General features: G+C 50.3%; 1 protein-coding gene across 1 annotated transcript; it reads right to left on the minus strand.

The window, feature by feature from the left end:
- Dhcr24 (24-dehydrocholesterol reductase) lies at positions 1-27635 on the minus strand. Its single transcript, XM_021161643.3, has 9 exons — positions 27285-27635; positions 24101-24256; positions 17316-17421; positions 16535-16653; positions 14887-15150; positions 10635-10778; positions 3090-3287; positions 2558-2736; positions 1-2469 (listed from the first exon to the last, which is right to left on the minus strand). The coding sequence occupies exons 1-9, from the start codon at positions 27513-27515 to the stop codon at positions 2316-2318; spliced, it is 1551 nt and encodes a 516-aa protein (XP_021017302.1). The 5' UTR covers positions 27516-27635; the 3' UTR covers positions 1-2315.
- Positions 27636-27864: the final 229 nt, after the last annotated feature.

The raw sequence follows: 27864 nt of genomic DNA on the forward strand, positions 1-27864 counted from the left end.
TAGCGTCCAGGCTGTACTTTATTTTACACAAGTGGTGGCCCCAGAGCCACAGGGACGTGTTCTGGAGAGTAGGCACAGTGCCTGAGGCTGCAAGAGCCAAATACAGGGATTCATGCCTTCTCCTTGGTCCCCATGACCAAATTAAAAAAAGAAAAACCAACAAATCACACAGCACACATCGCCACACCCATCTCCCTCCTTCCTTTCAGTAACAGCCAATTCAGCTTTCTAGCCAAAGACAGTGGCTACAACTGAATTTACAGAGAACCATGCAGCCAAGAAACCAGAGCCATGGAGGGGAGGGGCTTTGCGTTGACTTCCCACATGTGCTGTCCCATAGCAGCTACGTGACTCCACCAAGCCACTGTGTGGTTGGACACTGACAGGACAGGCGATAAGACAAGGCTGGGACCCCGAACACCATGCTTGGAAGACAACCACTTTTCGGGCAAGATATTACTGGAGCCAAACACTAACCTGAGGCTAATGTGACTCAAAATCCCTTCCCTCCCCAGGTCCTGGGGAATGTCTGTGGAGGGCTGGATTTTGATTATTTTGGGTGACACAGGTTGCTGGCATCACTGCCACAGCCCCAGGTGCTTTGGGATGGAGGCTTGACTTGAGGAATGATGGCGCCTTATACATCACACTAACTAACCTAGCTCGCGTTGACCATTCATCTGCAGCAAGCAGGGTCATCAGTCTGCGAGCGAGTGCACGTGCGCAAGGATGCGCACGGACCACTAGGAGAGCCCATGCCAGGAATACATGCTGCTCAGACAGCAGAGTGAGGTTACTTCCTTCACAGGCCAAATGGATGAGGTGATTCTGCCTTCCCACAGCCCTGAGTGCACACCAGCCTTCACAGGACACAGTAGCACTGTGCAGTATCCCAAGTCCTTGGCCGCATCAGTGAGCATCCTTCAGTTAAAATACAACTCTAAGGGTCCTGGGCCCTGCCAGATAAATGAAAACGACCCAGGAGCTGGCGTGGCGGTGGAGGGAAGGGCCACTGATGGGCGGCCCCTAGCCACCACCTGGATCATTTAAGCTCCCCTGGCTTCTAACACGAAGCTTTCCCAATGTCTTAAGATAAGACAGGCTTCAGGAGCTCTAATGTTCCGAGTGAGAAAACTGCAGCTTCTGGAGGGGCAGGGGTGGTGGGAGTGACTGTGACCAGCTCAGCTCTGGAGTTCTGGCTTGCCTTCCAGAACCCGATTCCCCCTCAGACTCTGGGTTTCCAGCTGGGCCAGGCAGTTCTGAAGGTGGGGGCTGTACAACCAACCACGCCTCACTAACAAGGCAGAAGGACCTCGGAGGCCCCTCCCTTGGGAACGGAAATGGAGCTAACTTTCTCTGAGCTTAGGATTTGTAAGGCACTGAAATTAACTAGAGCCAGGGGAGGGAGGGAACAAAATGGGGGAGATGAATGACCCTGGATGCTTTCTTTCCAACCCCAGGGAGGGTCCTCACAGTAACAACAGGGCAGATGCCCTTTTCTCACTCAGTGTGGGAACCACCCCTATGTGACACAGTCATGAGCATGTGCCCCCATTGTGACTCGGTGGACTCTAGAGGAGGCCTGGATGGTGGGAGTCAAGAAAGCAAAGCCCAGGAAGGCCAGGCTTCCCATCTTGAGATGTCGTCCAGGAACAGTCCTGAGTGGGCTCAGTGATGGCTGGGGCAGCCCGAGCACACAGAAGTAGGGGCAGGATGGTCCGAAGATGGCAGAGAGGACTTTGGAGTAGACCTGGCTTTGGCACAGCACATCCTGGGCCTGCCTGCAAATCAGATGCCCCCCTGCCCCACCCCCGAGGCCAAGTGGAAGGCTGACCCTCCTTTGCCCTCTTGGGGCTGATGCAAGCTATGCAGGTGAAACTCCAAGGCAACCCCTTCATGGTGTTGGCCAAACCCTCGAGCAGGTGACCTGTGGGGAGCCTATCTGGACTCAGCTGGTGGATCCAAAGCACGAGCCAGGCGTGAGGTTGCATGGAAGCAGTGGTGGAAGCCCTTAGTGTGGGGTGACATCCAGCAGGTAGGTATTTTTTTTTTACCTCCTTTCACAGATGAACACGGGGCACACAGGGACCAGGTGACTAGCCCAGAGTCAGTCACACAGCTAACGAGTGGCTAATCTGGGCCGGGGACTTAGGTCTGTCTGACTCCACGTGCTTCCACTTGCCCGAGCCGCCCTGGAAGCCGTCGGGCTGCCTCGGGGATGTGGAGGGGTTTCTTTTCTGAGATCTGGGAAAGCAGAGAAGCCTGAGCGAGCGAGGGAGAGCAGGTCCATGCAGCTGGCTCCCCAGGTGCCCTGCTCAGTGCCTCGCCGCCTTGCAGATCTTGTCGTACACCTCAGGGAAGGCGTCCTGGCAGCCCAGCTGCTTCCGCAGCTTGTGGTACAAGGAGCCATCGAACATCTCCCAGAATTCCTCGCGGTTCATATAGCAATCGGCGTATAACATCTGGAACCTGCGTGGGAGGGAAGGAGTGCGACGGCAGTGAGGACGGACAAGGTGGGTGAGACGCCCCCGTGTCCCCCAGACCCCGGGTCACTCACCCGTGCACACTCCGCACAAACTTCTCCAGCTGCCTCATGCAGGACCTGGCCTCGAAGTGCTTCACACGCGGCTCCCCGTACGCCCCGATGTCCACGTAGAGCTCTGCTTCATCTCCCTTGGGATGCACTAGTCCTGGCTGGCTGGGCAGGATGAATGGGCACAGCCAGATGGGGTAGACCTGAGTGAGAGGTCAGAGAAACAGCTTGGTCTGTCTTTTCCCAGCAGGTAGCAGACCCGGGACTAGCTCACCCACATCCTTGCAACGGGAACTTTGACTTTTTAACCCACTAGAGGCTCCCAGGTGCTCCTAGCTTCAGTTCTCCCTCCAGCCCTGCCAAATACTTCCATATTATGGGGACACTCTAAAGCAGCTTATCAGGGCACTACGGTCCCTGACTGGGCTAAGATCCTAATTGTATAGTTGGAGAAACCAAGGCCCAGAGGGCAGATACACAGATGGGTGGGCGACACAGCGCTAGGGAGAAAGACCTGGGTTCCATGGGACCACGCCCGCCTGGTCACCCGGCTTACGTGGATGTCATTTTGGAAGGTATGCAGGGCCTGCGACATGCACTTCATGGGCACCAGCATGTCCTGCACCACGTGGTGCTGCTCGTACAGCTTGCGTAGCGTCTCGCCCTGGGTCAGCTTCAGGAGGGAGATCTTGGGAGGCACCATCCAGCCGAAGAGGTAGCGGAAGATGGGGTTGTTGCCAAAAGGGATGATGTCCTGTAAGACAGAGATGGTGATGGGGAGGAGGAGGCAGGGGCAGCTCCTCAAGCCACTAGGGACAGGTAACTCCAGGGTGCACACCCCTCTTTACAGGAGGAGATCTAGGGCTTGATTCCCATCGCATGTTTACCAACTATAATGGCCTTGGGCTATTTACTTAGCTTCTCTGAGCTCAGCTCCTTTGTCTGTGACAGGTGAGACAAATAGATACTGTGACCAGTAACACAGTAAGGTGACTACCATTCCAGCTTTCAAGAATTAGTCGAGTCGGGCGTGGTGGCCCACTCCTAACCTAGCACTCAGGAGGCAGAGGCAGGCGGATTTCTGAGTTCGAGGCCAGGCTGGTCTACAAAGTGAGTTCCAGGACAGCCAGGGCTATACAGAAAAGAGACAATTCTTAAGAGAGCTTGAGCAATTTTTCTTTCTTTCTTTTTTTTTAATTGGATATTTTCTTTATTTACATTTCAAATATTATCCCTTTCCCTGTTTCCCTTCCTCCCGGGAACAACTTATCACATTCCCCCTTCCCCTGCTTCTATGAGGGTGTTTCTCTCCCCGCCCTCGATTCCCCTACACTGGGGCATCTATCGAGCCTTCATAGGACCAAGGTCCTCTCTTCCCATTGATGCATAACAAGGTCATCCTCTGCTACATATGCAGCTGGAGCCATGTGTACTCCTTTGTTGATGGCTCAGTCCCTGGGAGTTCTGGGGGTCCTGGTTGGTTGATATTGTTGTTCTTCCTATGGGGTTGCAAACCCCTGCAATTTTTCTAAGGTCTGCAGCAAGGACAGCTCTCATCAGGTAAACGGAATCTAGCTCCACATTGAGCCTTCCAGTTAGTTTGCACACAGCCAGCCATTCACATTCTCCTGTTTCCCCTGGTCTCCCTGGAGATCCTGACAGGCAGATGTCTCTAATGCCTGCTGCTTCCTCAGCCACACCCTTAGCTCCCTAGCTCACAAAATTCTTCCCAGCTCTAGGCCTGGCTACCTTCCTAAGTCACCAACGTGCAGAAGGTACCACAGCCTCCGGAGCCTTGACACCAAAGGTGGGTGTCAGAAACAAAGACATTCATGACGTGGTTCCTGTCCTGTGACGCTCACTATGGTGGTTTGAATATGCTAGGTCCCGAGAGTGGCACTATTAGGAGGTGTGGCCTTGCTGGAATAGGTGTGGACTTTTTGGAGGAAGTGTGTCACGGGGTGTGTGTGTGTGTGTGTGTGTGTGTGTGTGTGTGTGTGTGAGGGTAGGGCACTTTGAGACCCTCCTCCTAGCCACGTGGGGACAGTCTGCTCCTGGCTTTCTTGGATAAATATGTAGAACTCTCAGTTCCTCCTGCACCATGCCTGCTTAGATGCTGCTGTCTTTCCATCTTGATGATAATGGACTGAACCTCTGAGCCTGTAAGCCAGCCCCAATTAAATAAATGTTGTCCTTTAAGAGTTGCTTTGGAGCCGGGCGTGGTGGCGCACGCCTTTAATCCCAGCACTCGGGAGGCAGAGGCAGGTGGATTTCTGAGTTCGAGGCCAGCCTGGTCTACAAAGTGAGTGCCAGGACAGCCAGGGCTACACAGAGAAACCCTGTCTCGAAAAACAAAAAAAAAAGAGTTGCTTTGGTTATGGTGTCTCTTCATAGAGATGGAAGCCCTAACTAAGACACACTCCCTCCAGAGTGTAGGGTACAGGACTCTAGACAGCAGTGGAGCTGGGACAGAGTCAGAGGGAGCTCCTGAAGATTCCCCCAGAATGGGAGCCCAAAGCAGCAATGAATGCCGACTGCTAAAAGCCCAGTAGCACCCCTCAGGCACCTCTGGAGTCAGGGCTTTCCTATGAGAGCACCCAACCACTGTCCATCTGCTTGACCCACACAGCAGGCAGAGTTTAACCACCAGCTTGGCTCCCACTGTTGTGCATTGAGCATCAGAACACAGCAATGCAACCAGTGAGGCCATAGAGCTGGCCACTGTGGCCATGTCTGCTCATCTTTATGTGTCTATGGCTTCTGTTTGGTTAGGAGGACAGAAGAGTACCTGAAGGGACTGAATATCCCACAAGCCACCTCTCCATCCATTCCCACAGCCCACAGAGATGTAGAACCACTTATTTAAGCAGCTCTGTATTTATGAACACTTGAAAGATTATCATTGAAAGATTATCAGTGAAGATCCTTGGCACATGTCTTTGCCCATCAACATGTACATCTGATGTTAAGTTCCTGGACACAGACAACTCTAGATTAAATGTTGTGGGTAGCTTTAAGGGACTCTACTTTAGATCCTTGCACCATCTTGTACTCTGAAACTAGAGGTGAACACTGCTCCCTACACACTTGACAGCAATGTGCTGTCCCAGGTCTCTGATGTTTCCAAGTTGAACAGAGAGGCACCATGAGATGCCTGCCTGTTCCTGATTCTCAGGTCCATTGGTTTGTATCAGATGAAACTGTCAGCCACAGAAAGTCAGTGTTTAAACACTGCTCTTCTTTTTGCCACCTCCTGACACATCCTTTGGCCCTGGCTTTACTCCTGTCCCGGGTACTGCCAATACGCAGAAGTCACTCATTCCCTCGGGCTCTTAACAACTCAATTGTGGCTTGCACCTGGCCTGCTATTGGCCACCTCTATTCTGATGGGCGGGCTGCAGAGTCCCAGGGACAAGCAAGGATCCCAGGATCTCCTTTTTTTTTTTTTTAATTTTTAATATTTTTTATTACATATTTTCCTCAATTACATTTCCAATGCTATCCCAAAAGTCCCCCATAGCGCCCCCCACTTCCCTACCCACCCATTCCCATTCTTTTGGCCCTGGCATTCCCCTATATTGGGGCATATAAAGTTTGCAAGTCCAATGGGCCTCTCTTTCCATTGATGGCCGACTAGGCCATCTTTCGATACATATGCAGCTAGAGACAAGAGCTCCGGGGTACTGGTTAGTTCATCATGTTGTTCCAACAATAGGGTTGCAGATCCCTTTAGCTCCTTGGGTACTTTCTCTAGCTTCTCCATTGGGAGCCCTGTGATCCATCCAATAGCTGACTGTGAGCATCCACTCCTGTGTTTGCTAGGCCCCTGCATAGTCTCTCAAGAGACAGCTATATTTGGGTCCTTTCAGCAAAATCTTGCTAGTGTTTGCAATGGTGTCCGAGTTTAGAAGCTGATTATGGGATGGATCCCTGGATACGGCAGGGATCTGGACCATCTAGAGGATCTCCTTTCTTATCTATGATAATCCCACATACTAGCTAACAATGGAACTCACTCTGAGACAAGGCTAGCCCTGAATTCAGAGAACTGTCGGCCTCTGCCTCCTGAGTGCTGAGATTAAAGGCGTGAGCCACTGCCCGGCCTAGTGCTGCATTCTTAGGAACAAAAAATACACAAGTAGGAGGAGTTAAATGCTCTCAGGTTGATATTTAAAAGATGAATGGTAAAATGCCCGCTGATAACGTAGAATTAATTTTGTACTTACTATGCAAGCATCAGGACAGGACAAAGGAAAAGGCGTTATGCTCGCTCAGTGGCACTCTAGGCCTGCTTTGTGCGTGGACCCCACAGCTTACCTAGCTGGCCCTAGACTTTGGTGTTGCTCAGTGATGCAAGTTGAGAAGCTGGGAGGTGTCTGGGCCAGTCAAGCTAGGCCCAGGAGAGGGATGGGCTGGCTTATCACCCAGCATGCAGGTTCACTGGGTTCTTTCAAAGCTCTTTTCTACAGGGAGCAAGGTGAAGAAGGCAGCCAATGAAAGGGTGGTGTCTAGGAGGGAAAGCCTGCATTCTGAAAATTGGGTGTACAAGTCCCTTATCAGAAAGGTCTCAGCTTCCGTGTAAGGTCTATAACTCCGCCTAGCTGGGTGTTCCACCTACTTCCCCAGGGACTTTCAGAACTGGGTCCCTTCCTCAGGAAACCACCCATGGCAGAAGGGAGTTAGTTGCTTCATCAGGCAAGGAGGAGGGAAGAAAGGCCTGGTCTAGGGGCAGAAGTGTGGGCAAAGTCCACGGATCTCAAAGGGCACACTATTCTGACGGCCACCCCCACTCGGACCTCCTGTGGGCCAGCTGATACTTTCCTTGTGACCAACAGCATAGCTTCTCCTGATACCCAGCCCTGTTTCCCTGCTGCCCGGCATTCCCAAGTCCCCGGTGTAAACTCCAGGTGAGCACACACAGCTGTCAACACTCGTTCTTCCTGTTCCTGCCTGTAAATGAAGGCGGCTTAGGACAGTGTTCGCTTAACAGCACAAAGATATGGCAAGCCTCATTTTGAGCACAGACTGAAGTGGTTTAAAAGTCTATCTCCTCGTGAGACGGGGGCTCAGTGCCCCTCAGCTGGAGTGGGTTCAACTAAATGACACATGATGCTAACACGTGGGGTGTGGCAGGAGTGACCGGAAACCATGATGTGGTAGGCACACTCCAGCGTCTACAGTCTCTCTCTGGTGATCTGTCATGGGGGAGGTGCCACTTTGCTGTGATGAGGCTCAAGGAGCCCGTGGAGTCATGAGCAAGAGCTTCATTCATCCATCACCCTCCCATCCCTCGATCTCACGGACCCCTCACTGGAGCCCGAAGCACTGCAATCCGCCTGCCCTACTTCATGACACCATCCGTTCACCCACACTCAAGGCTACCGCTCACCTCACATTCGTGGCTCTCGTCACTGTGGCGTGGGCCACCGTATCCCCCTCACAGCCCCCTGGTACGCTGCAGCTCTGCCTTTCCGAGTCTGGGACCACCGCTGCCTTCATTTGCACTTGTACTTGGTGATTTTAATTCTCACAGATATGATCTACCCACACTTCGGTACCCTCAGCTCCCCGGCTTGGTTTGCCTTTATCTTCCAGCATTCTTATCTTTCACTGAGCTGAGCTACTGCTCTTAAGTCCTATCTCAGGCAGCACTGTCACCATGGTGATCCAGCCTCAGAGCCAAACCAGTCCCAGGATATCTTTTCCCAGAGCCAGTTGTACCACATGGGATTACCTCGGCAGCAGAGCTCGATTACTGGAGTAGAAGAGCTTAAAATATCAGCTAGTTGGTCCTTTAAGAATGTTCCGGAGCCTCAGACGACCAGTGTCTATATTTGTCTGCTCCATGGTTCCTATCATCCAACCTCCCCTAGAGGTGGCCCACTCTACCCACCCGGTGTCACTTTCAACAGCGTGAAAACCCACAGCCACACACTGGCCTTGCCCTGAGCGCACGGTCACCAGTCTCAGGAGGCTGAATTCCGTGGTCATTCCCATACAATGAACTTTCTATTGTCTAAGGGACAGGTTTCATGTCACCCTTCTCAAACTGTGGCCACGCCCTGGCTGGAATTCCTACTTCTGATTTCACTGGGAAATTACAGGTAACCAGAAGGGACCGCCCTCGACTTCCCTCCCGCCAGCTGTGCCCAACTTCAAGAGCCTGTTCCCCGCTACACATGCCACCCAAGGCTCCATTCCACAGCCCCCACCCAACACTGTCATTCCTCTCATCAGCCCCAGGACACATAACCATGCTGGCATCTCTCCTAAAAACAATCACAGAAACAAGCGTCTTTCTTAGCTCCATCCTCAGCTTCGTCTGGCTCCTGTCCCCTGGGTCTGTTTGTCCTGTTAGAAGTAGTCTCTGAGATTGGTTTCCACCAGCCCAGTCTTTCACCTGCTATTCAAAGCTGACTCTATCCCTTCACCTCACTTAGGACTCAACGCTTTCCTGAAGGTCTCTCCTGGGCTATGGTTAAGGGCACCTTCTCTTTCGCTGGCTGCTCCTCCCCAGGGCTGTAGGGCACTCAGGCTGGGCGTTTTTATGCGCTGGCTTTAAATATCATTTGCTAGAAAGAAGAAAAGGCCAGGTGTGGTTGAGCTCCAGCATCTGGAGGGAGGGTGGGGGTGTGGATGCAGGAAGATCAGCTACATAAAGACCAGGATGGGCTACAAGACCTTATCTCAAACACAACACAACCAAACACAAACATTTCCCCTACAAATTCAAAAACATTTCTCTGCCACTGGCCCATATTTAAACACATGGCCTTTATCTCTGCTGAGACCCTCTGATTCTCAAACACACAGTTGACTACCAATTCAGAGCCCAACCTGTGTTCCCAATGAATCTACCTTCAAAAGATATGCACAGGGCAGAATTTCCCGTGTCCTTCATCATGTGCCACCTCCACCCACCCCCAGCTTCCTGTCACAGTTAGGGGACCTCTTACACTAGTTCTTGGGTCTCCAGCCTTGATCTCATGCCAATCTGTCTGAAATGGCTCCGTGGATAAAGGCGTTTGCTGCCAAGCCCGACAACTCGGAGTTTAATCCCTGGGACCCACAAGGTGGAGGAGAGAACTGATTTTTGTAAGTTGTCCTCTGACCTCCACATATACATCATGTTAAACACACACACACATACACCCCAAAAATGAATGAACAGACTAAAAAGAAAAACCAGCCAAAGACCCCACAAATGGCCCACAAGCACTCGACAGACACTCAGCATGAAGGGAGGGATCAATAAGGAACTACAGTCAGACATCTCTGGGGTACCATTGCACATCTGAGGATGACTGTAATAACAATAGCTTACAAATCAGAAAGTAAGTCTTGGCCAGGACAGGAGCCTGGGACGCTGCCAGATGAGATGTAAGCATCATAATTACTGTGGGAGACACTGTGGCAGGACCTCTACCAGTTAGACATACGATTACCATTCTCCAGCAACTCCACTTCCTGTGTTTGTGTGTCCCCTAGAGAGTGTGCAAAATGCGTCCTTGCTCAGTGGGCACGAGGTTACAGTACAAAGAAAACATCTGTGGTCCTATGAAGGTGAAGCTAAACAGCTTCATGTGTGGACTGAGCTCTCTGAACTATGCACCAGACACTAGTTAATTCTCATGGTCTGCCTCTGGCTGATCCTCTGCCCAGAGACTCCCCTGGAGGTTGTGTGGCCTGTCCAGGGGCCACAGCATGCACCATCTCCTAAGGTTCCAACCTGTCCACTCATCCCTACAACATAGTGACAGACTTATGCTCACCTCCAGGCTCAACTTGACTCTCCCCTCCTCCTTTTGCACAGCCTTTCCCCCTCTTGCTTTGGCTCCACACAGAGCTAGAGCCCCTCTGCTCAGCAATGGTAACACTTCCAGGAAGATAAAGGTCTACCTTTTTCCAAAGTAAGGCTAACACACTCAGTGTGAAAGCAAACTCTTCCCTGTAGCCGGCTGTCCCCAGCCTACATCACAGCAACTGCTCTGCTGGACCACATGGACGAGACCGATTCCTTCACCAGAAAGACAGAGAACTGTGGCCGCAAAGTGAATGGCCGCTGTCCCAAGAGCCAGGGCCTGAGAGAGCCAAACCTCACCTGGAGCTCCCAGAAGATGCTGCGCGTGTGTCGGTGGTAGTAGTGTCTCAGGGGAATGTATTCGAGGCCCTCCCGGTTTGTCTTCAGGTAGTTCTCCACATGCTTGAAGAACCAGGGCTTGTAGTAACTGCCAATGCTATTCAGCTGAAATGACAAGAGGGCATTGTGATCAGGCCACAGAGGACCCAACGGGGAGCCACCAGGGAGCAAGAGCGATCCAGCCACTGTCTAATGCGTTTGGCCTTTGCAAAGCTCTGATAAGTCAATTGTGGCCTGGGAGAGTCTTCAAAGCCAGGCAGGTTGGGCACAGCAGGGACTCTCCTGCAGAAAGCAGACACTCAGTGAACCTCAGGGTTATGCACAGGGCCATGCAGCCGGCTCAGGCAGCGGGGGGTGGGGGGAGCGGTTAGTGGCTCTTGTCCTGATTAGAACAGAGTCAATGTTCACAGTGTCAGTGATAACGCAGGGCTCTGCACAGGTTAGCTCCCCGCTGTCCTTGCTAAGCCAGTGTGGATCACCCTTACTGCAATCCACCACTCCTGTTCCAGCCAACCGTGAAACATTTCCCTGCTTTCCCCGGGCTGGCACCAGGACTCTGGGCTCAGCACTTTCCCAGTATTTTCCCTCTCCTGGAGGGAATGTCCTGGCCATGGGCTCTGTATCCTTGAATCCTACCTGGCACACTGAACTAGTGCCTTACAGCCCTCAGAGGGTCAGGCATGATCTGCTGGGTGCCGAGATGACCGAGCTGCTCAGACCTCCGGCCCAACTCCTCTGAACTGAATTCTGGGCAGGTTCTCTTGGGAAGAGAGCCAAGCATGGCCTAGCCATTCTCTAGTTGTGTGAAGTGGTGCAGGCTACTCCCTAACCCTGTTTTCTATGAATGTGAATTAACAATAAAATATACACATTCATATTTTTTTCAGGGCTTTCAATTGCGTTCCGCCCCCAAACCAAACCAAACCAAACCATTAAAGCCCAAACCAAGACCATACTGTACACACTATACTGTTCTCTCTGCCAGTCTGCTCTTCCCACGTACAAGCCACAAGGCTGATCTTTTAGCCTGTGTGTCTCACTTTCTATATGGCAAGATGGAGACACTGCTGACTGGAATGGCTGTGTAGGTTAAAGTATAACACAGGGCACACCTAGCATGGGCGTGGCCTACAACATCTGTTCCTTGGCCTCCCGATGGCCTTTCCCTCTGCAGCCAGCACCTGTGACTTCTCTGGGTACCACCATCTTGTGGAGCCTCCTTTGCTGGTGGGCACTCTGCGGGGAGGAGAGGGGGAGCCACAGTTTTGCACAAGAGTCTGTTTGCCCAAGCTGGCTTCCCTGTGGACAGAGGTAACAGAAGGGGGCCGAAACCGACAGCAAACAGAGCAACTTGATCTAAGGCAGTGGGGGCCAGGCCACTTGCCTGGCAGTGGCATCCACTGTGTAATTAAGTCGAAACTTGGGGTGTCTGGGTCCAAGATCTTCAGGAAACGCTGTGCCAGAGAAGCCCAGAAATGGTAACTAAATCTGCTAACCATCACTCAGGACACGGAGCAGCTGGGAAGCCTAGGTGACTGCAGAGGCTCAAGCTGGCTTTAACGCTACCACAGAGAGCGACCCCCAGCCTGGCTCTGAAGTGGGTTACAGTCTCACTCACAGGATGAGAGCCTCACCCTGGATGGTGCCACCCGAGGGCCCCTCATGGTACTTGGCTGGCCCATGTGACAGCATCTACTCCTCCTGTCCCGACTCCGTTTGCACTTGGTGTCCTGGTCTTATCTGCTGGGACAAACGGCAAGACTCTCTGGCCCCTGGTCTTTTCTACCACTGGGCTTGAAAGAGCTCCTGGAAGGGTCTCGGGACCTTCTCTCCTCAGGAAGTTCAGGGATCTAAACCCTTCAGGAGCTGAGCGAATCCTTCTAAGCACTCAAGCTGATGGTACCGACTCTCGGACCACACTGAAGCTATTTTGGTAGTGGTGGGTGGCTTCTCTTGACCCCCCTCCCTCAGCATGACGATGTGGACAGCCTCTAAGGAAATGCCCTAAAGAAGCTGCAACACCTCTACACCAGATACCCTACAGGTGATTAGGGGTGGGGGGCTCACAATGACTAGGCCTGAGGCTAGAGAGAGCCAGAACACTCTACGGCTACTGTTGCTAATGCTCCTGGACGCCCTCTTCCTGACACATTTCCTACCTGGAATCAATGCTGTGGTCACTGCTAAGTTCTAGGAGCTTCCACTCAGGGACCCACGTCAACCCGGAAGGTGGAGACAAGAATGTAAACCTGCTTTGTTTGTTGGGCATCTCTAGGAGTCTCTACCTCTCACTGGGTCTCATTTCCTAATATGAAGAAGGGATGGTTCCCCATGATATTTGAGTCTTTTTCGAAATGTATTTTACTGAAGCCAGAACCTCATACATATTAGGTAAGCATGCAGCCACTGGGCTAAACCTCTAGCCCTCCGTTTCAATTAAACAAAAACAAATTTTAGTGTGTGTGTCTGTGTTTGTGTGTAAGAGGACAACTTGTGGGAATTAGTTCTCTCCTTCTGTCACATAGGTCCTAGGGATCAAATTTAGGTGTCAGCCTTGGTGGGAAGTAGAGTCATCTTGAGGGCCCCGATTTTAAAACATTTTAACTATATAGGTATAGACCAAATGCCTTAAGACATGCCAATACTTTGATGAAGAGCAAATTTTTTCTCACTGCTTTAAAATTAATTAAAAACAAAACTGGAAGCAAGTTACATTGCCACCTAAGGACAGAGAGGGAGGACATTTGCTCAATGACCTGTTCTGAAGGCATTACACCGACTAAGGCGGGACAATGCTTACCCAGTTGAACAAGGCAAATTTGAAGAGACAGTCACAGGTAAGGGCAGCCAAGCTAGAAAACCCTGTAAAGATATGTTCACCCTCAAAAGTAACAAGAGAGCTACAAAACAAAGAGGGGCTATTTTTAACCTTATCAGATTGGCAAAAATCAAAGTGTGATACTCTCTCTCTGCAGCTGGCAAGGGATGCAGCCACCTGCTGCCGGACGCAGGCACGCACGCGGCTGCCCCACTGAGGTCCGTGTGGCCTCCCTCGCCCAAGTTTCGGGTGCTCACACCTGGGCTCAGGACTCCATTTCATTCATACACATGTTGGTAGGAAAGGAGGAGAAGAGAGTCTTAGATCTTCAGCGAAAGGAAGTGCCAAGTACTCTGACACACAACCAAGAGACTGTATAGAAAACCAGGACACGCACAGCCACAGACACTGATCAATGTAGAGAAAACTGTGGAAGTGATCACCCCAGGGAGCGAAGGGAGGCACCTTAACTTCCTTACACGTGCAACACCCACATCCTAGTTCATAATTCAAAAGGTTTTCTACACGCGTAAGGGGGAAACAAATGCGGGATGATTTTGGGTCACGTATGTGAGTCTTTTATTTGTTTAGGCTACCAGGTCTCTACGCGTGCATCCTGTCTGAATGGAGGGAAAAAGAAACCTGCTATTGAAAATTACTTGGTTGCTGGGTTACAGTGGCACATGCTTATAATGCCAGCATTTGGAAGGCAGAGGCAGGCAGTTCTCTGAGTTTGAGGACAGCCAGGTTTACATAGTAAGATCTAGACTAGCCAGGACTAAACAGTGAGACCCCGTTTAAAACAAAAACAAAAACAAAAACAAACAAACCCCAAAATAGTACATAGTGATTCACAGCTATATTTCCAGAGCTTACTCAGGAGACTAAAGCAAGATCATAGCCCTAAGTTGGAGGTTAGCCTGGACTACCCAGTGCGCTCCAGGCCAGCCTGAGCTAGTAGGTAGGTAACCTTGTCTGAAAATAAAGACTAAAACATTATTCGCTTGTTCTGTGTCACAACAAGTTACACCTTACACACTTGTTATGTGTAAAATGTTAATAAAACACTAAACGTTGTATGGTGAAAGCTGAGGTGTGCCCATTTGGTTTGGAGGAATTATCAAGGCCATTACTCCATCTTGGCTCTGCCACCTTGTAGAAATCTAAATTAGCCCTTGGAGCATCGGTTTCTTCATCTATGACATGGGCTGTCATTAGACAACAGGTTCTGTCTATAAGGGAAGCACGTGACTGGCGGGTGGCAGCAGTGGAGGAGACAGGCCTCTTGTGGCCCCTCACATTTCTGAGGGAGCCTGTTACCTGCATCCTGGACCACGCCACATGAAACAGTCTAAATAGGCTTAGCGCCCGCCCACCTTTCTTCCCCTGGCCTACCTTGCTGGGCTCTATGTCATCCGTCATGACCCCTGTCATGATGACAGCCTCATCCAGGGAGTACAGCAACCCTTCCACGAAGTGGTTCTCCAGCCGCTGGGACTCTTGGGTGAATTTTTCACAGATGGCCTCCAGGCCCCGAACAGGTTCAAACCGCAGCTTGACATACTTCTTGGCCGGGATGATCCGGATCTCGGCAGCCACCAGGAAGCCCAGGGTCCCACAGGACCAGGGTACGGCATAGAACAGGTCTGAGTTTTCAGACTGGGATAGAGAATTGGCACAGGCTGAGAGCTTGACCTGATAGGGCAGCGAGGGGGCACAGGGCCTGGACTGGATTCCCGCCTGTTGCTTTCACCTGTATTCAATTTTCCCTCTGCAATTTCTGCTTCACGTGACTTTAACCTCCTACTGTTCCCTGTTTCAGGGATGCTCAGGTAAATAGCATCCACTTCCTGCTGCTGAGGCCTAGGCCCTGAAGCACCCAGCAAGGTCATAACCAGAACTGCCCGAAGACCCCAGGGGGAGGACTAAGGGGGCAGAGAGGGGCAGAGTGCAGGGAACATGAGCTGGGTTCCTACTAGAGTCAGGGTAGATCAGGAAACATGAAAATGCAAATTCCCCTCCTGAGCTGGCTGGCACTAAAAGTAACAATACCTTTCCTGGCCCACTTTACCCTACACTTAAGAGTCTGGCAGGACACTGCCCACATCTGATAGGAGCATGACTTGACCTGTCTCAGTCAGGGCTCCCTGGAAAGTCGGCTACTCCAGCTGGGCCCAGGTAGGCTCTCCCAACTCTGAAGCAGTGGCCGTTGGCCATTCTAGGTTAGATTCTTTATGTCTAAAAGAGCCCCCATCCCCCAAAAAAGAATCCAGCCTTGGGCTGGTTTACGCTAGGCTACTTGTGTGCCACTGTAACTAATGTAGCCGTGGTGGCAGGCAGGATGGGGACAAGACAAGGGCGCTCTGAGGAAGGCGGCAGAAGCCTCTGGCACAGCAGGGCTGTCACCAAATCCAGTCCCTGGGCTACTCGCTCATCTCACTGTCCCCAGCACAGCAGCACGAACTTCGGAAACTGCACCCAGGCTCTATGGCAGGATTCCCCCAGAAACCCCAGCATGTTCTCCCTCCAGTTCACACAGCTGTCAGAGGAGAAACCGGCTTCAAAGAAGCCTGTCTTCCTTTCTTCTCTTGAAAACGAACAGACAGGGCTCAGATGAGTCTGTGGAAGATGGACTGAGCCATTGTGATTTAGTGCTTGGCTGACTGGGATCTTTTGATCCCAGACCTGAACTCCTGAGCTAGTCATCCTTCATCAGGCTCTCTTCTGGTGGCTGTGATGTACCCACCTTGAACCCAATTATGGAGGTTTAAGTCTTAGTGGTGTAGGATTTACTAAGTGTGTGACCCTGGTCAGGTTATTAACCTCTCTGTGCTTTAGCTTTCTATCTGACTCCAGGTAATCTTAGTAGTCACCTCATAGGTTGGTGAAGAACATAAACACCGAATTGTGTACAACGTGTTCTTAACTGTGTGTAAGCCCATCTCAGGACAGCCCAAGAGGTGCCCTGAAAATGAAGCAGTCCGAGGAGAGCTTCCTCCCTGACTCCCCAGTCAGCCGCAATGACCCCCACCTCTGAACTTACCGGTGTGCAGCGCACAAAGCTGCCGTCTGCCAGGATCAGCTCGTATGCAGTGCAAATGTGTTGGAACAGGCCATACTTGTGGGACGACGACTCGATGCCTGTGCCCATGATCAGGCCCCCTGCAGAGACATGTCTGTCAGCAGGGAAAGCTATGGAGTGCTGGGTGGGGCAGCTAAAATAGGACATTCCCCATCAATCAGTTTGAGAGGCAGGAGTGAGAGGTCTTCAGCATGGCCACCACCCTCATCTCTGACCAGTCTTAGAGGATTAAAAAAAATGTGTGTGTGGCCGGGCAGTAGTGGCTGACACCTTTAATCCCAGCACTCAGGAGGTAGAGGCAGGGGAATCTCTGTGAGTTTAAGGTCAGCTTGGTTTACAGAGGGAGTTCCAGGACAGCCAGGGCTATACAGAGAAACCCTATCTCAAAAAAAAAAAAAAAGGCTGTGTGTAAAGCCACTCTAAAAGGAAGTCTAATGAAGAGAGGTTGCTAGGTGGCAGGAGCTATGACCTATGGGAAGATCATAGCCTTGGATAAGAGCTTTGGAGGTCACAGACCCTACAGGGAGAGAGACCAAACTCATTCTGTGTTTGAGACTGGTATAACTGGAGTGATGGACAGTCATGAGGAAGCAGATGGGATGAGAATATCTGAACCACTCAGAAATGGAGCAAGGCCATTTCTGGCCCAAACGGGAGAGTAGCCAGCAATGAAGAAGATCTGCGGTACGGAAGGGGACCCGTGTTCCTCTGCTGCGATCCTGTCGTGAACATGGGGACTCACCCACTGTGAGGTCATCGAGCTCAGGCAACACAGGCAGGGTCCAGCCAATGGAGTTCAGCAAAGCTGTCACCTGACCCATAGACACCAAGGGCTCCACTCGAACAATCTGTAGACAGGGGAGAGGCTGGGTCAGTGTCCTGCCTTTAATTACAGAGAATATGATCTCTGGTTCTGAGTCCACTAGTGTTGAACGCCATCCTCTTTAAGATCTCATAACAGCTGGGTGTGGTTACACACACTTATAATACCACCACATAACAAATGTTCAGTTCATTTTCCTAGATTCTAGGAGAAATACTAATTTGGCATTGACAGCAGAGACAAGGAAGAAGGCATCAATCATCCAGCTTAGCTCTTCACTTACCAGCGACAACCACGAAGATCTGCCTCGCTCTCCCATATGTCTGTGCTGCTCTTTCGTATGCTTTGATACAACATCCATACACGTACAAACCCACACATACATATACTAAATATTTAGCACTAGAGGGGGGTTGGAAAGATGCCTCAGCAGTTAAGAGGGCTGGATGCTCTTCCAAAAGACCTGGGTTAGATCCCAGCATCCACATGGCAGCTCACAACCCAGTTCAAAGGGTGAGATGCTCTCTCTGGCCTCTGCAGGCACCAAGCATGCAAGGGATACACAGACGCGTATGTAGGCAAAACACCCAGATATATGAAAATAAATTATTAGCATTAAAGACTGGGGGACCACTCAGTGGATACCACAGGTACTAGGATAGAAGTTCAGACTCCCAGCACCCATGCAGATGACTGACTGGGTGTGACAACCTGCCCGGGGCATGAGAGGCAGGGACAGGGGATCCTCAGAGCAAGTTGGCTAGCCAGACCTGCCAAACCGACAAGCTCTGGACTCAAGCGAGAATCCTTGCCTCAATATATATGATTGAGAACAATTAAGGAAAGCATCCAACTTAACCTCTGACCTCCACAAATATTCACACACATCAGCACATGTATGTATGTCAACATAGATGCAAATGGGCACACACACATGCAAACCACACAAACAGATTTTTAAAAATTTAGCACAAGGGGCTGGTGAGATGGCCCAGCAGTTAAGAACACATGCTTCCCTCAGAGGGTCTGAGCTTGGTTCCCAGCACCCACATGGAGGCTCATAACCATCCAGTTCCAGGGAGCCTAACTGCCCTCTGGTTTCTATGGGCACAGCACACAAACATACATGAAGTTATAACGTTCACACACATAAAATAAAAATAAACAGAAATGAGCATCAAACTATGAACATCATCTTTTATCATTAAGGCTTTTTGTAAAACTGATTTTTCATGGACATGCCAGTGAGCAATCACGTGAATATCTACATGCTGAGACAGAATACTGCCCCGAGGAAAAAAGAAAAAAGCAGAGTGAAATACATGGAACAGGAGTTTTCAAGAATGTAGACACAGGCCACAACAGTTTACAATACCTGAGAGACGGACGGGACAAACTAGGTGAGCTCTGAGAAGATCCTCATCTGCCCAGAGTGAGAGGAACCTCTGTGGAGCCTGTATCATGATTTACAGAAGACCAGCGCTCCCGAGGACCAATCAGAAAGGAGCTGACAGCAGTGTATGAGAATATAGTTCTGCCCAGGCCCAAAGAGGATACTTGGAAGAACTGCAAAGGGCACCTCAGCGTCTTCAACCAGGTATGGACTGGTATGTATGAATTCAGCTACTGCCTGAGGCTGAGGCCAGGCAACACAGCCCAGGGGGAGGATTACAGGTAAAGACACCAGGAGGACAGCCCGAGCAGGGCACAGTTACTTGTTCCTATAAGCTGGCCTGGGAAAACTGATTCATGGGGTCTTGGGTAGGTCCTGAGAATGGCTTGCCTCAGTGGCAGGGAACAATCAGCCCAGATTAAATGGTACTCTGGTCCATTTCAAGAAAATCAAGACCCAACAAGGATCAAATTGTTTCCAAGGGATTTAGCCGCCTCCTGGAAATATAACCTTGAGACATGTGGAATGCAATGCCCACCACCCCCTAGGAAAAGGGCAGAGTGATCCAACAGTCCAGTTAAAAGTTACAGGCATGCAAAGAGGTAGGAAAACAGAGCCCATACTGATGAGAAAAATCCATCAAGCAAGACAGACCTAGGACTGACAGACAATAGAATTAGCAATCAGGGACATCAACTGGATTCTCCTTATTCAAATAGTTAAACTTCAGGGCCAGCGAGAGGGCTCAGCAAGTAAAAGAACTTGCCTGGCAAGCCTGAAGACCTGAGGTCAATCTCTAGAAACTGAGACTTTTGAAAATGATTCTCTGACCTCCACATGTGTGCCAGCCATAGCATATCTATGTGCACACACATACAATACAATACAATACAATACAATACAATACAATACAATACATACATACATGTACAAAAATATTAGCAAGACCCAGAGTCTGAAATGAAAGATATAGTGGACTGGGCTAACCGCAAACTGGGTATCACAGGGAAAAAAAATGCAGTGGATTTATACGTATGGTAATAGAAATCATCTAAAGTGAGACTGAAGAAATAACTTGAACAAGTTGAAGAGGCCGAATACACCTGTAATAGCAGTTTCCAAAAAAGGAGAAAAAAAGGAGGCAGGGGAAAAAAAAGCCCTCAAAGTTTCTACAATCAGTGAAAAACTTACAAAATTTGAACCCAAGAAATATGAAGAAAACCGCACCAACAACTTTCATAATAAAATCTTCCAAACCCAGTGATGAAAATATGTTAACCGCTGAAGTGAGAGGAGGGAAAGCCTGTCCAGAGGGTTGCTATTCCTCCTTCCCTCCCTCCCTCCAGCCCATCTTCTTTCTCCTCATTTTCCCTATATAGTCCTTTCCTGGTGTTGCCTGTGTAGCCCTGGCTGTCCTGGAACTCATTCTGTAGACCAGGCTGGCCTTTACCTCAACCACTAAGCCACTAAGCCCAGCTATGAGTTTAATTTCCAGCATCCATGCTGGGTGACTTACAACCACCTGTAACTCCAGGATCTGATGCCCTCTTCTGGCCTCTTTGGAGACTCACACACATGTGTGCACACACATACACGTAAACAAAAATACATTGAAAAGAATGCATATTTATATATACTGTGATGTATACAAGAAATTAAAGATGTCCTTTGTTTGTTTTTTGTTTTTTCAAGACAGGGTTTCTCTGTGTAGCCCTGGCTGTCCTGAAACTCACTCTGAAGACCAGGCTGGCCCTGAACTCAAAGAGGTCCTTTGAGCAAAAAGAAAACAATGGCAGACATAAATCTCTAGAATAGACAGAAAAGACAGTAACTCTATAGACAAACAGATGTTCTTATATTTAAATTCCTTTAACAGGCAACTGGTCATTAAAATATTGATATAATACAGTGTGGAGCTAAGAAAAACGTACACAGTAGTAGAAAGGGTGGGAGGAAGGCAATGGAAGTATGACGTCGTAAGGTCTTTCCACGGCGTGTGAAGTGAGGTAACATCACTGCTGTGAAGAAAATGTAGATTGGAAACCCCCAGGCAGAGCTACGGAAGGACGCCGGAAAGGACTCTCGCACAGACCGAGATGAGAACACAGGGGAGAAAAAGGAACAAGGAACAAATGCACATAAATAGACAACACGTGACAAGACTCCAGCCACCACATCAAGGGAGGGCAGTAGGTGCCAACGGTCTTACAACCTCAATTAGAATCCAGAGAGAGGGGCTGCAGAGATGGCTCAGCGGTTAAGAGCACTGACTGCTCTTCCAGGGGTCCTGAGTTCAAATCCCAGCAACTACATGGTGGTTCACAACCATCTGTAATGGGATCCGATGTTGTCTTCTGGTGTGTGTCTGAAGACAGCTACAGTATACTAGCATACATAAGTAAATTAAAACAAAGGCTGAATTAAAAAAAAAAAAAAACAGCAAGACCCAACTGGGTGTTGCCTGTAAGAGAAACACACTCTGTTAGGTCAACCGTAAACATTACAAAACTACACATCATGCCATGCTAGTTTAACGAGATTAGCGACTAGTGTCATCACTATCAGACTGAGTAGATTTCAGAACAAAGATCATAACTAAGGCTTTTTAAAGAGGTAATCTCTGACAGGTGCAGTGGTCACACCCATCATCCCAGCATCTGAGAGGAGGCAGCAGGTAGAGGGGTGATACATCTTTTCATAATTAAAAAAAAAGGAGTTAATCAAAAGGACATTAGAAAAAATGAAGAAGCATGTTTGCTTCTGCCTAGTAGAGAAGTAAGTGATAGACAGATTTGGGCAAGCCAATGAGCAATGGGATCTCGATGACATTTGTCACTCCAAGAGTTCATTCACGTGAGTGTACACACACACACACACACACACACACACACACACACACACACTCTTAACTTTTTTTTCCCTTAAAAAGTTGAAAGCACTCAATTTTCTGGCAACAGCTAAAGTAAATCAGAAGTCCAAGATAGAAAGATCTTGCTAAATACTTGAAAACTAAACATTCTTGTAATAACCTGTCAAAACACATAGCAAAAGGGAAATCAGAAATTATTTTTTTGGGGAGGGGGAGTGACATGGCTCAATAGTCACCAAGCCTGACAAGTCCTGATCCTGTAAGATAGAAGGCGAGAATTTATTCATTCCCAAAGCTGTCTTCTGACCTCCATACTCCCTGAATGAGTGGTAAAATTCTGGTTTTCAGAAGCCAAGCCATGGGCTAGGAGACAATATGGCATGATTTCAGATTTTTAAAAAATTAGCAAAAAATATGAATGGGCCTCACCAAAGACAACATACTGGAGGCTGATTATGTACATGGAAGGATGACCCAGGTCTTCAGCCACCACAAGGAGATGCCACCCCAACACACCCTGAGAATGGGTAGAACTGAGACCCGCTACAACAGGTTCAGCAATATGTGGCCAGCAGCAGGCACACAGTACCCACGGCACTGTAAAGTGAAACTTCTTCTTAGGAAAACAACCTGACTGTTTTCCTTAAACGTAAGTAAGTAGACAGCTGCCTGTCAGGGGACTTGGCCATTCTACTCCTAGGTATTTGCCCAAGGAAAGACTTTTAAAGACTTACTTTTATTTATAGATTTCTTATTTTAATCTATGTGTCTGTGTGCGTGGGCACGTGTGTGCAGGTGCCCTGAGAAGCTTTCTATCCAGAGCTGGAGTTACAGGTGGTAGTGACGCCCTGATGGAGGTGCCAGGAACCAAACTTGGGTCCTCTCCACGCCCAGTACACATGCTTTAACTGGTGAGTCATCTCTCCAGTCTCTATTTTATTTTTATGTGTTTAAACTATGTGTATACGTGTGGTGGAACCCCCCTGAGCTGGAGTCGTAAATGTTGTGGGCTGCCTGACATGGGAACTGAATTCAGGTCCTCTAAAAGAGCTGAGCCAGCTCTCAAGTCCCAAAGACATACCTTGCATGTTTATAGAAAGCCTGTTTGTTACTGACTATTTTGTAACAGCTTCAAAGTGGAAAAAGCAGGGATGCCCACCAGCAGGTCAATGACTAAGCTGACTGGCCATGCAAAAGATACTATGTAGCAGTAAAACCCTTTGTACCAGGGACATCAATATGGATACATCTTAAAATACTCATTAGAGAACCCAGACCCAAAGAGTATGCACTGAATGATTTCTTTCAATAGTATCCAAAGTCTAACACTCATTTATAACTGCAGAAAGAGAACACAGCTAACCAGAGGCTGTGGGTGGAACGGGCAGGGAGGGGTTTAGGGAGAGAATTACAAGGATGAGCAAACTCTTAAGTCTGTGTGTGTGTGTGGGGGGGGGGAGGTTCTGTATTTTGATAATGGTTTCACTGGTGCAGTCATGTCAAAACTCATGTCAAAATTTATTACCCAACTGCATACTTTAAACATGTACGGTTCATTGTGCCAGGCAATACCAACAAAGCTGTCTCAGAGTAGGCACAGTGATGCCAGTACTTTGGCCAGGGTCTCACAGTGATGAAATATCACCAGGTGAACACACCACAGTCAAAACCACTCCTGTCTCTGGATATTGCAACTTTCTATTAAAATGAAAGTGTAATCCAAATCTCCGCGCTGGAGATCTCTGATGACATGCAAGCCGAGTCCCCCTTTCCTTAAGTTATGTGTTGAGAAGAAGAATATCTACACTTTATCTTAGCCAAAAGGCCCAGAAGCATTAAGAAGTAAAATTAGTGTGTGTGTGTGTGGGGGGGGGCTTGGGGGGTGGAGGTGGGGGGTGCAGAGAGCAGCAGTGGCAAAGAGTGTGTACTTTTGGGCTAGCCAACCAACAAGCCTATACCAAATTCCCCTCGCCAGTTACCTTTGTAGCCTACCAGCATACTTTCTTACCAGGATGGATAAACAGGGTCCTTTTGTCTCTCATTTTTGCCTGGGATTTCTCCATCCCTATTTTATTTTCTAACAGAACTAAGACTATCAAAAGATTCCCTGGAGTTCTCAGCTTGCCTGGCTGACTATGGGCAGACTTTCCTCCTGGTGGCTATAGCGCTTGCGAGGCCAACAATGGCAGGTAGAGACTTTCCTGATGGCCTCGGACCTGTCCATTCTGGGTTATCACTGACTGGACTCATTTCCCCGAGAGTCACTCATACCCGGGGCAGTGTTGACCTGCCCCCAGAGCCAAGGACAGCATGTGCTCGCTCCGTTTTGTCACTTTTTTGGGGGAAGGAAGGGGGCAGTACCTGGGATTGAACCTGGGGCCTTGCACAGTGCTAGGTAAATGTAAACGCTCCACCACTGATCTACGACCCCAGCCCCCTCACCTGTTTCTTGGTGTCCACCTCCAGGATGTCCATCAGGTTGATCATGATGTTCTTATGGGTCTTCTTGTACTTTCCGACTCGCAGCGAAACAGTGAGCCAGCCTGGGCGCCCCGTGCACATGAAGGTCTTACTGCCCTGTTCCTTCCATTCCCGGACCTGCAACCACAGGACACGACTCAGCTGGCTCCATCTGGGAGTCCCAGGGGGACGGACACACAGCCCTTCTTTCAGGATGAGGGAGCTGGGAAAAATGCCTTTACCCAGGTCCCATTGGAGAGGATGGTGACGCTCTGAGGGCTTTCCCCTGTGCAGTCTCCCTAGCTCAGGACGTCAACAGAACAGCCAATGTGTTGTTACTGCACGAGGACGAATGCAAGAAAGCACTAGAGAACAGAGTCCTCCAAAGACAGTAAGTGGAAAGCCCAGGAAAGGCTTTCTAGCAATAGCAGAGCAGTCATAAACATGATTATCATCTCCATCGTACAACCACCCAGTGAGGCACCTACTGTTCATTGTCTGGTTAGATCTCCTCATCTCAGGAGGCTGGGTGCCCCCCCCCCCCCTTTTGCAGATGAGGAAACCCAGGCAAAATAGTTTGTATGAGGTCGTACACCCCATGACTGGAAAGACCCAAATTCATAACCAGGACTGAACAAGCCGAGCCCGAAAAACAGAGAGCTGGGAGGGAGACAGAGGGGCTTAGTCCATGGAAGAAGAGCGTATCCAGTGTCAAGTAGATGCCTGCTGTTAGCATCCACATACGCTAACTCATGTACCAATCTGACAGAGGGGGACAGGGAAGGAGCAGCCAGGCAGTGGGAGGAACGACTTTGGCAAAACTTCCACACTGGAGCAAGAAGGTGCAGAGGGTGATACACTAATGAGGAATAGAGGAAGCTGTCCTGTCCCTGCGGACGGACAAGGCAGGCGTGATGCATAGCTGTGGTCAGGGCACCCAAGCACCAACCGGTTCCTCTTCCTCTGCTTCTAGTGATTCCTCTACCCCCAACCCAGGCTGACTGTACCCTGTTGGCCACAGTGACAGTTTTAGGAACAGGACTGTGAGCCCAGTAGGCAAACCCCTTCTGGGTCTGGTTCCAGGAGGGCACTCTCTCTTTACTTTACTTTCCCCGGAAAGTGTTGGGGATTCCACAAGAAAACAGCACCCCACGAGAATGGAGACAACTCAAGGGAAGGAAGAGCCAAGAAAGAACATGGCAGGCAGGATGAAGATAAATGGGGGAGGGGGTCCTGGGTTCAGTTATGCCTCAGCCAGCTGTACTGATCTAACAGGCATTCGCAAACATACTCTGGCCCCAAGGGCAGCTGTCAGATAACAGTCCCTGCTGAATGCCCTAAACTCACAGGGCATTCAGCAGGCTGATGCTGTTCAGGACACAAGCTAGTGTCCTTTTTACTCAAACCAGCTTCAACTAAGTTTTGCAAGAGTCTGGTCAAGGGTCATGGGCTGCCCTGGAGCTGTCTGTCAGTGGGCTCAGGATGGGGGGGGGGGGGCTTTCCTCTTATTCAGTCTGGCAGAAAGGCAGGACTACGAGTCCCCGGTGGGAAGACAAAGGGTGAATTCCAAGACCACCCAGCTCTGTCTGACCCTGCAGTGGGAGACTTTATGTAAACAGAGTGTGAGGGAGTGGATTAGCGGTTGCTGCTGGATCACACAGGCAGAAACTATCAAGCTTGGGGCATTGATGGGATTTGGGGGTTAAAAAGTTCTTTGTCAAATCCTCACGAGAGACAGAAAGGGTCCAGAAAGTAGGTAACTATTCGGGAAGCTATGGTAAGAAACTAGGCATGAGGCAACAAAATCAGAGATGGGATGGAGACACGAGGCTGAGGGGGTTGAGAGTTCAGGCTCTTACCGAAGCCAATGTTGACTGCCTGCCTTATTTATCGGTTGTGCTGTCTTGGGCACATGACTCACACTTTGAACCTCATTTTAGTAAAACTGGTACTAGACACCAGGAGGCCGTGGACTGTAAACTGCACACACGAGTGGCACAGGTATGGCATGTAGGGCCCCATTGTTCCTTGCGCATCCTTCCATTTAGTTTAGGTTAACAACCACTCACTAATACACTCTTGCCCCAAGGGGAGCCATTGGATAACAGTCCTATCTTCTGGTGCTCACAGGACAGCCAGCAGGTAAACGGCAAATAGAACCTGCAGACAGACCCAGGAAAAAATGGTGCAGGTGGGGGTGGAGGACAGCAGAGGCTGTGAACTACATACATAACCCAGGGTGGAGGTGCAAAATGATTCTGATCGCTGCACCCTCTGCATCTCCTCTCCCTGGGTAAGGTCTTCTGGTCTGGAGGTCAATCTGCCTGGCACCGGCAGGCTAAGCCTGTGGTGCTCAGTCTGCAGCATACAGCAAGAAGTAAATAGAACAAGAGGGTGGTTGCCATGCGGCAGGAAGCAGACGCTCTCTGAAGGCTGATGCAAGTTAGAGAGGAATATAAGGAGGGCAAAGGGATCCCATGCTAACCCTGGATGGGGGGAAGACGCTTCACTGTGAAGAGAAGTCTTAGCCTTGGTGCCAGCTGGCCTATATGAACTCCTCATCTACTTACTGGGACGACTACATCTGGATGCAGAATCGCTGCACATCACACGGGATTGGGGGCTGATCCTGCCTTTTAATCTCTCTTTAATCCTCCATTGTAAAGGGATCCGAAGCACCTCGGACCGCAAAACAAACTTTCACCTCTTTCCTGCATAACGCTCCTCTCCAAACTGACTTTCTAACCTTTTTTCTCTCATGACTGTGCTCCTCAGCTTCCTACTTCTGCTCAGCCAATCTCTCCACTTGGATCTCCCCCCTCCCCATTTCCCAGAACCACCTTCCAGAGGCCATTCCTCCTTTGGAATGCGGGGGGCCTGATGAGTTACCTGACTGTTGCGCACCTCCCGAGGGTTTAGGGTCCCTCGTTTTCCAGGCACTGCGCATGCCCTGCACCTAGCGGACACTTTATAAGGCTAGGGTTAGGGTTCTGTTTGTTGCCCCGGTGCTTTTGCTGCTTCCGTTTCATCTTCGGACAGTCCCTTCCCCCATCACACGCCAAGTCCTTTGCGATCCCCACTCCCACGCCCGTTCCTCCGACCCCACACGCCCCCGTCGCCCAGAGAACCGCTACCCCGGCGCACAGCCGCGCCCCACGCCGCTCACCTGTTTCTGGATGTCCCGCACGCGCTGCTCGTGCAGGCGCGGCGCACTGCTCATCTTGAACACCACCCAGGCGCGCACGTAGTAGTAGATATCGAAGATGAGCGAGAGCGGCAGCAAGAAGAGGCACACGAACACCCAGCGCTGGTGGATGAGAACGAACTCCAACCCCTTCACTCGCACCCAGAGTAGAAAGAGCAGCGCGCACACGGCCAGCGACACGGCGGGCTCCATGGTGTCGCGGCGCACCGCGCGGAAGGGTGCGGGCTCGCGCCGCCCGTCCCCGTCGCCCGCTCCGCGCTCCGCCGGCTCAGCGCCTGCCGCCACCGCCCCGGGAGCCTGTAAGTCGGGCCCGCCGCCTCGCGATTGGCTTGGGTCGCCAAGGTTCGGTGGGCCGAGACCCAGGCAGCGACCAATGGTGAGCCGCGCCGGGGATCGGACCAGGGAGCCGCTGCGTTCATTGGCTGCGGGAACCGGGATGCTCCACCCTCTTCTAGTCGGCGCGCGAGGAGGGGCTGACCTGGGCTGGGGGCGCTGGTAGGGTCGGCAAGCGGCCGGCTTGGCGGGGTTTAGGGTTCTCGCT

This window comes from Mus caroli, unplaced genomic scaffold, assembly GCF_978045245.1.
Source record: "Mus caroli unplaced genomic scaffold, Mus_caroli_1 scaffold_6, whole genome shotgun sequence".
Taxonomy (NCBI): Eukaryota; Metazoa; Chordata; class Mammalia; order Rodentia; family Muridae; genus Mus; species Mus caroli.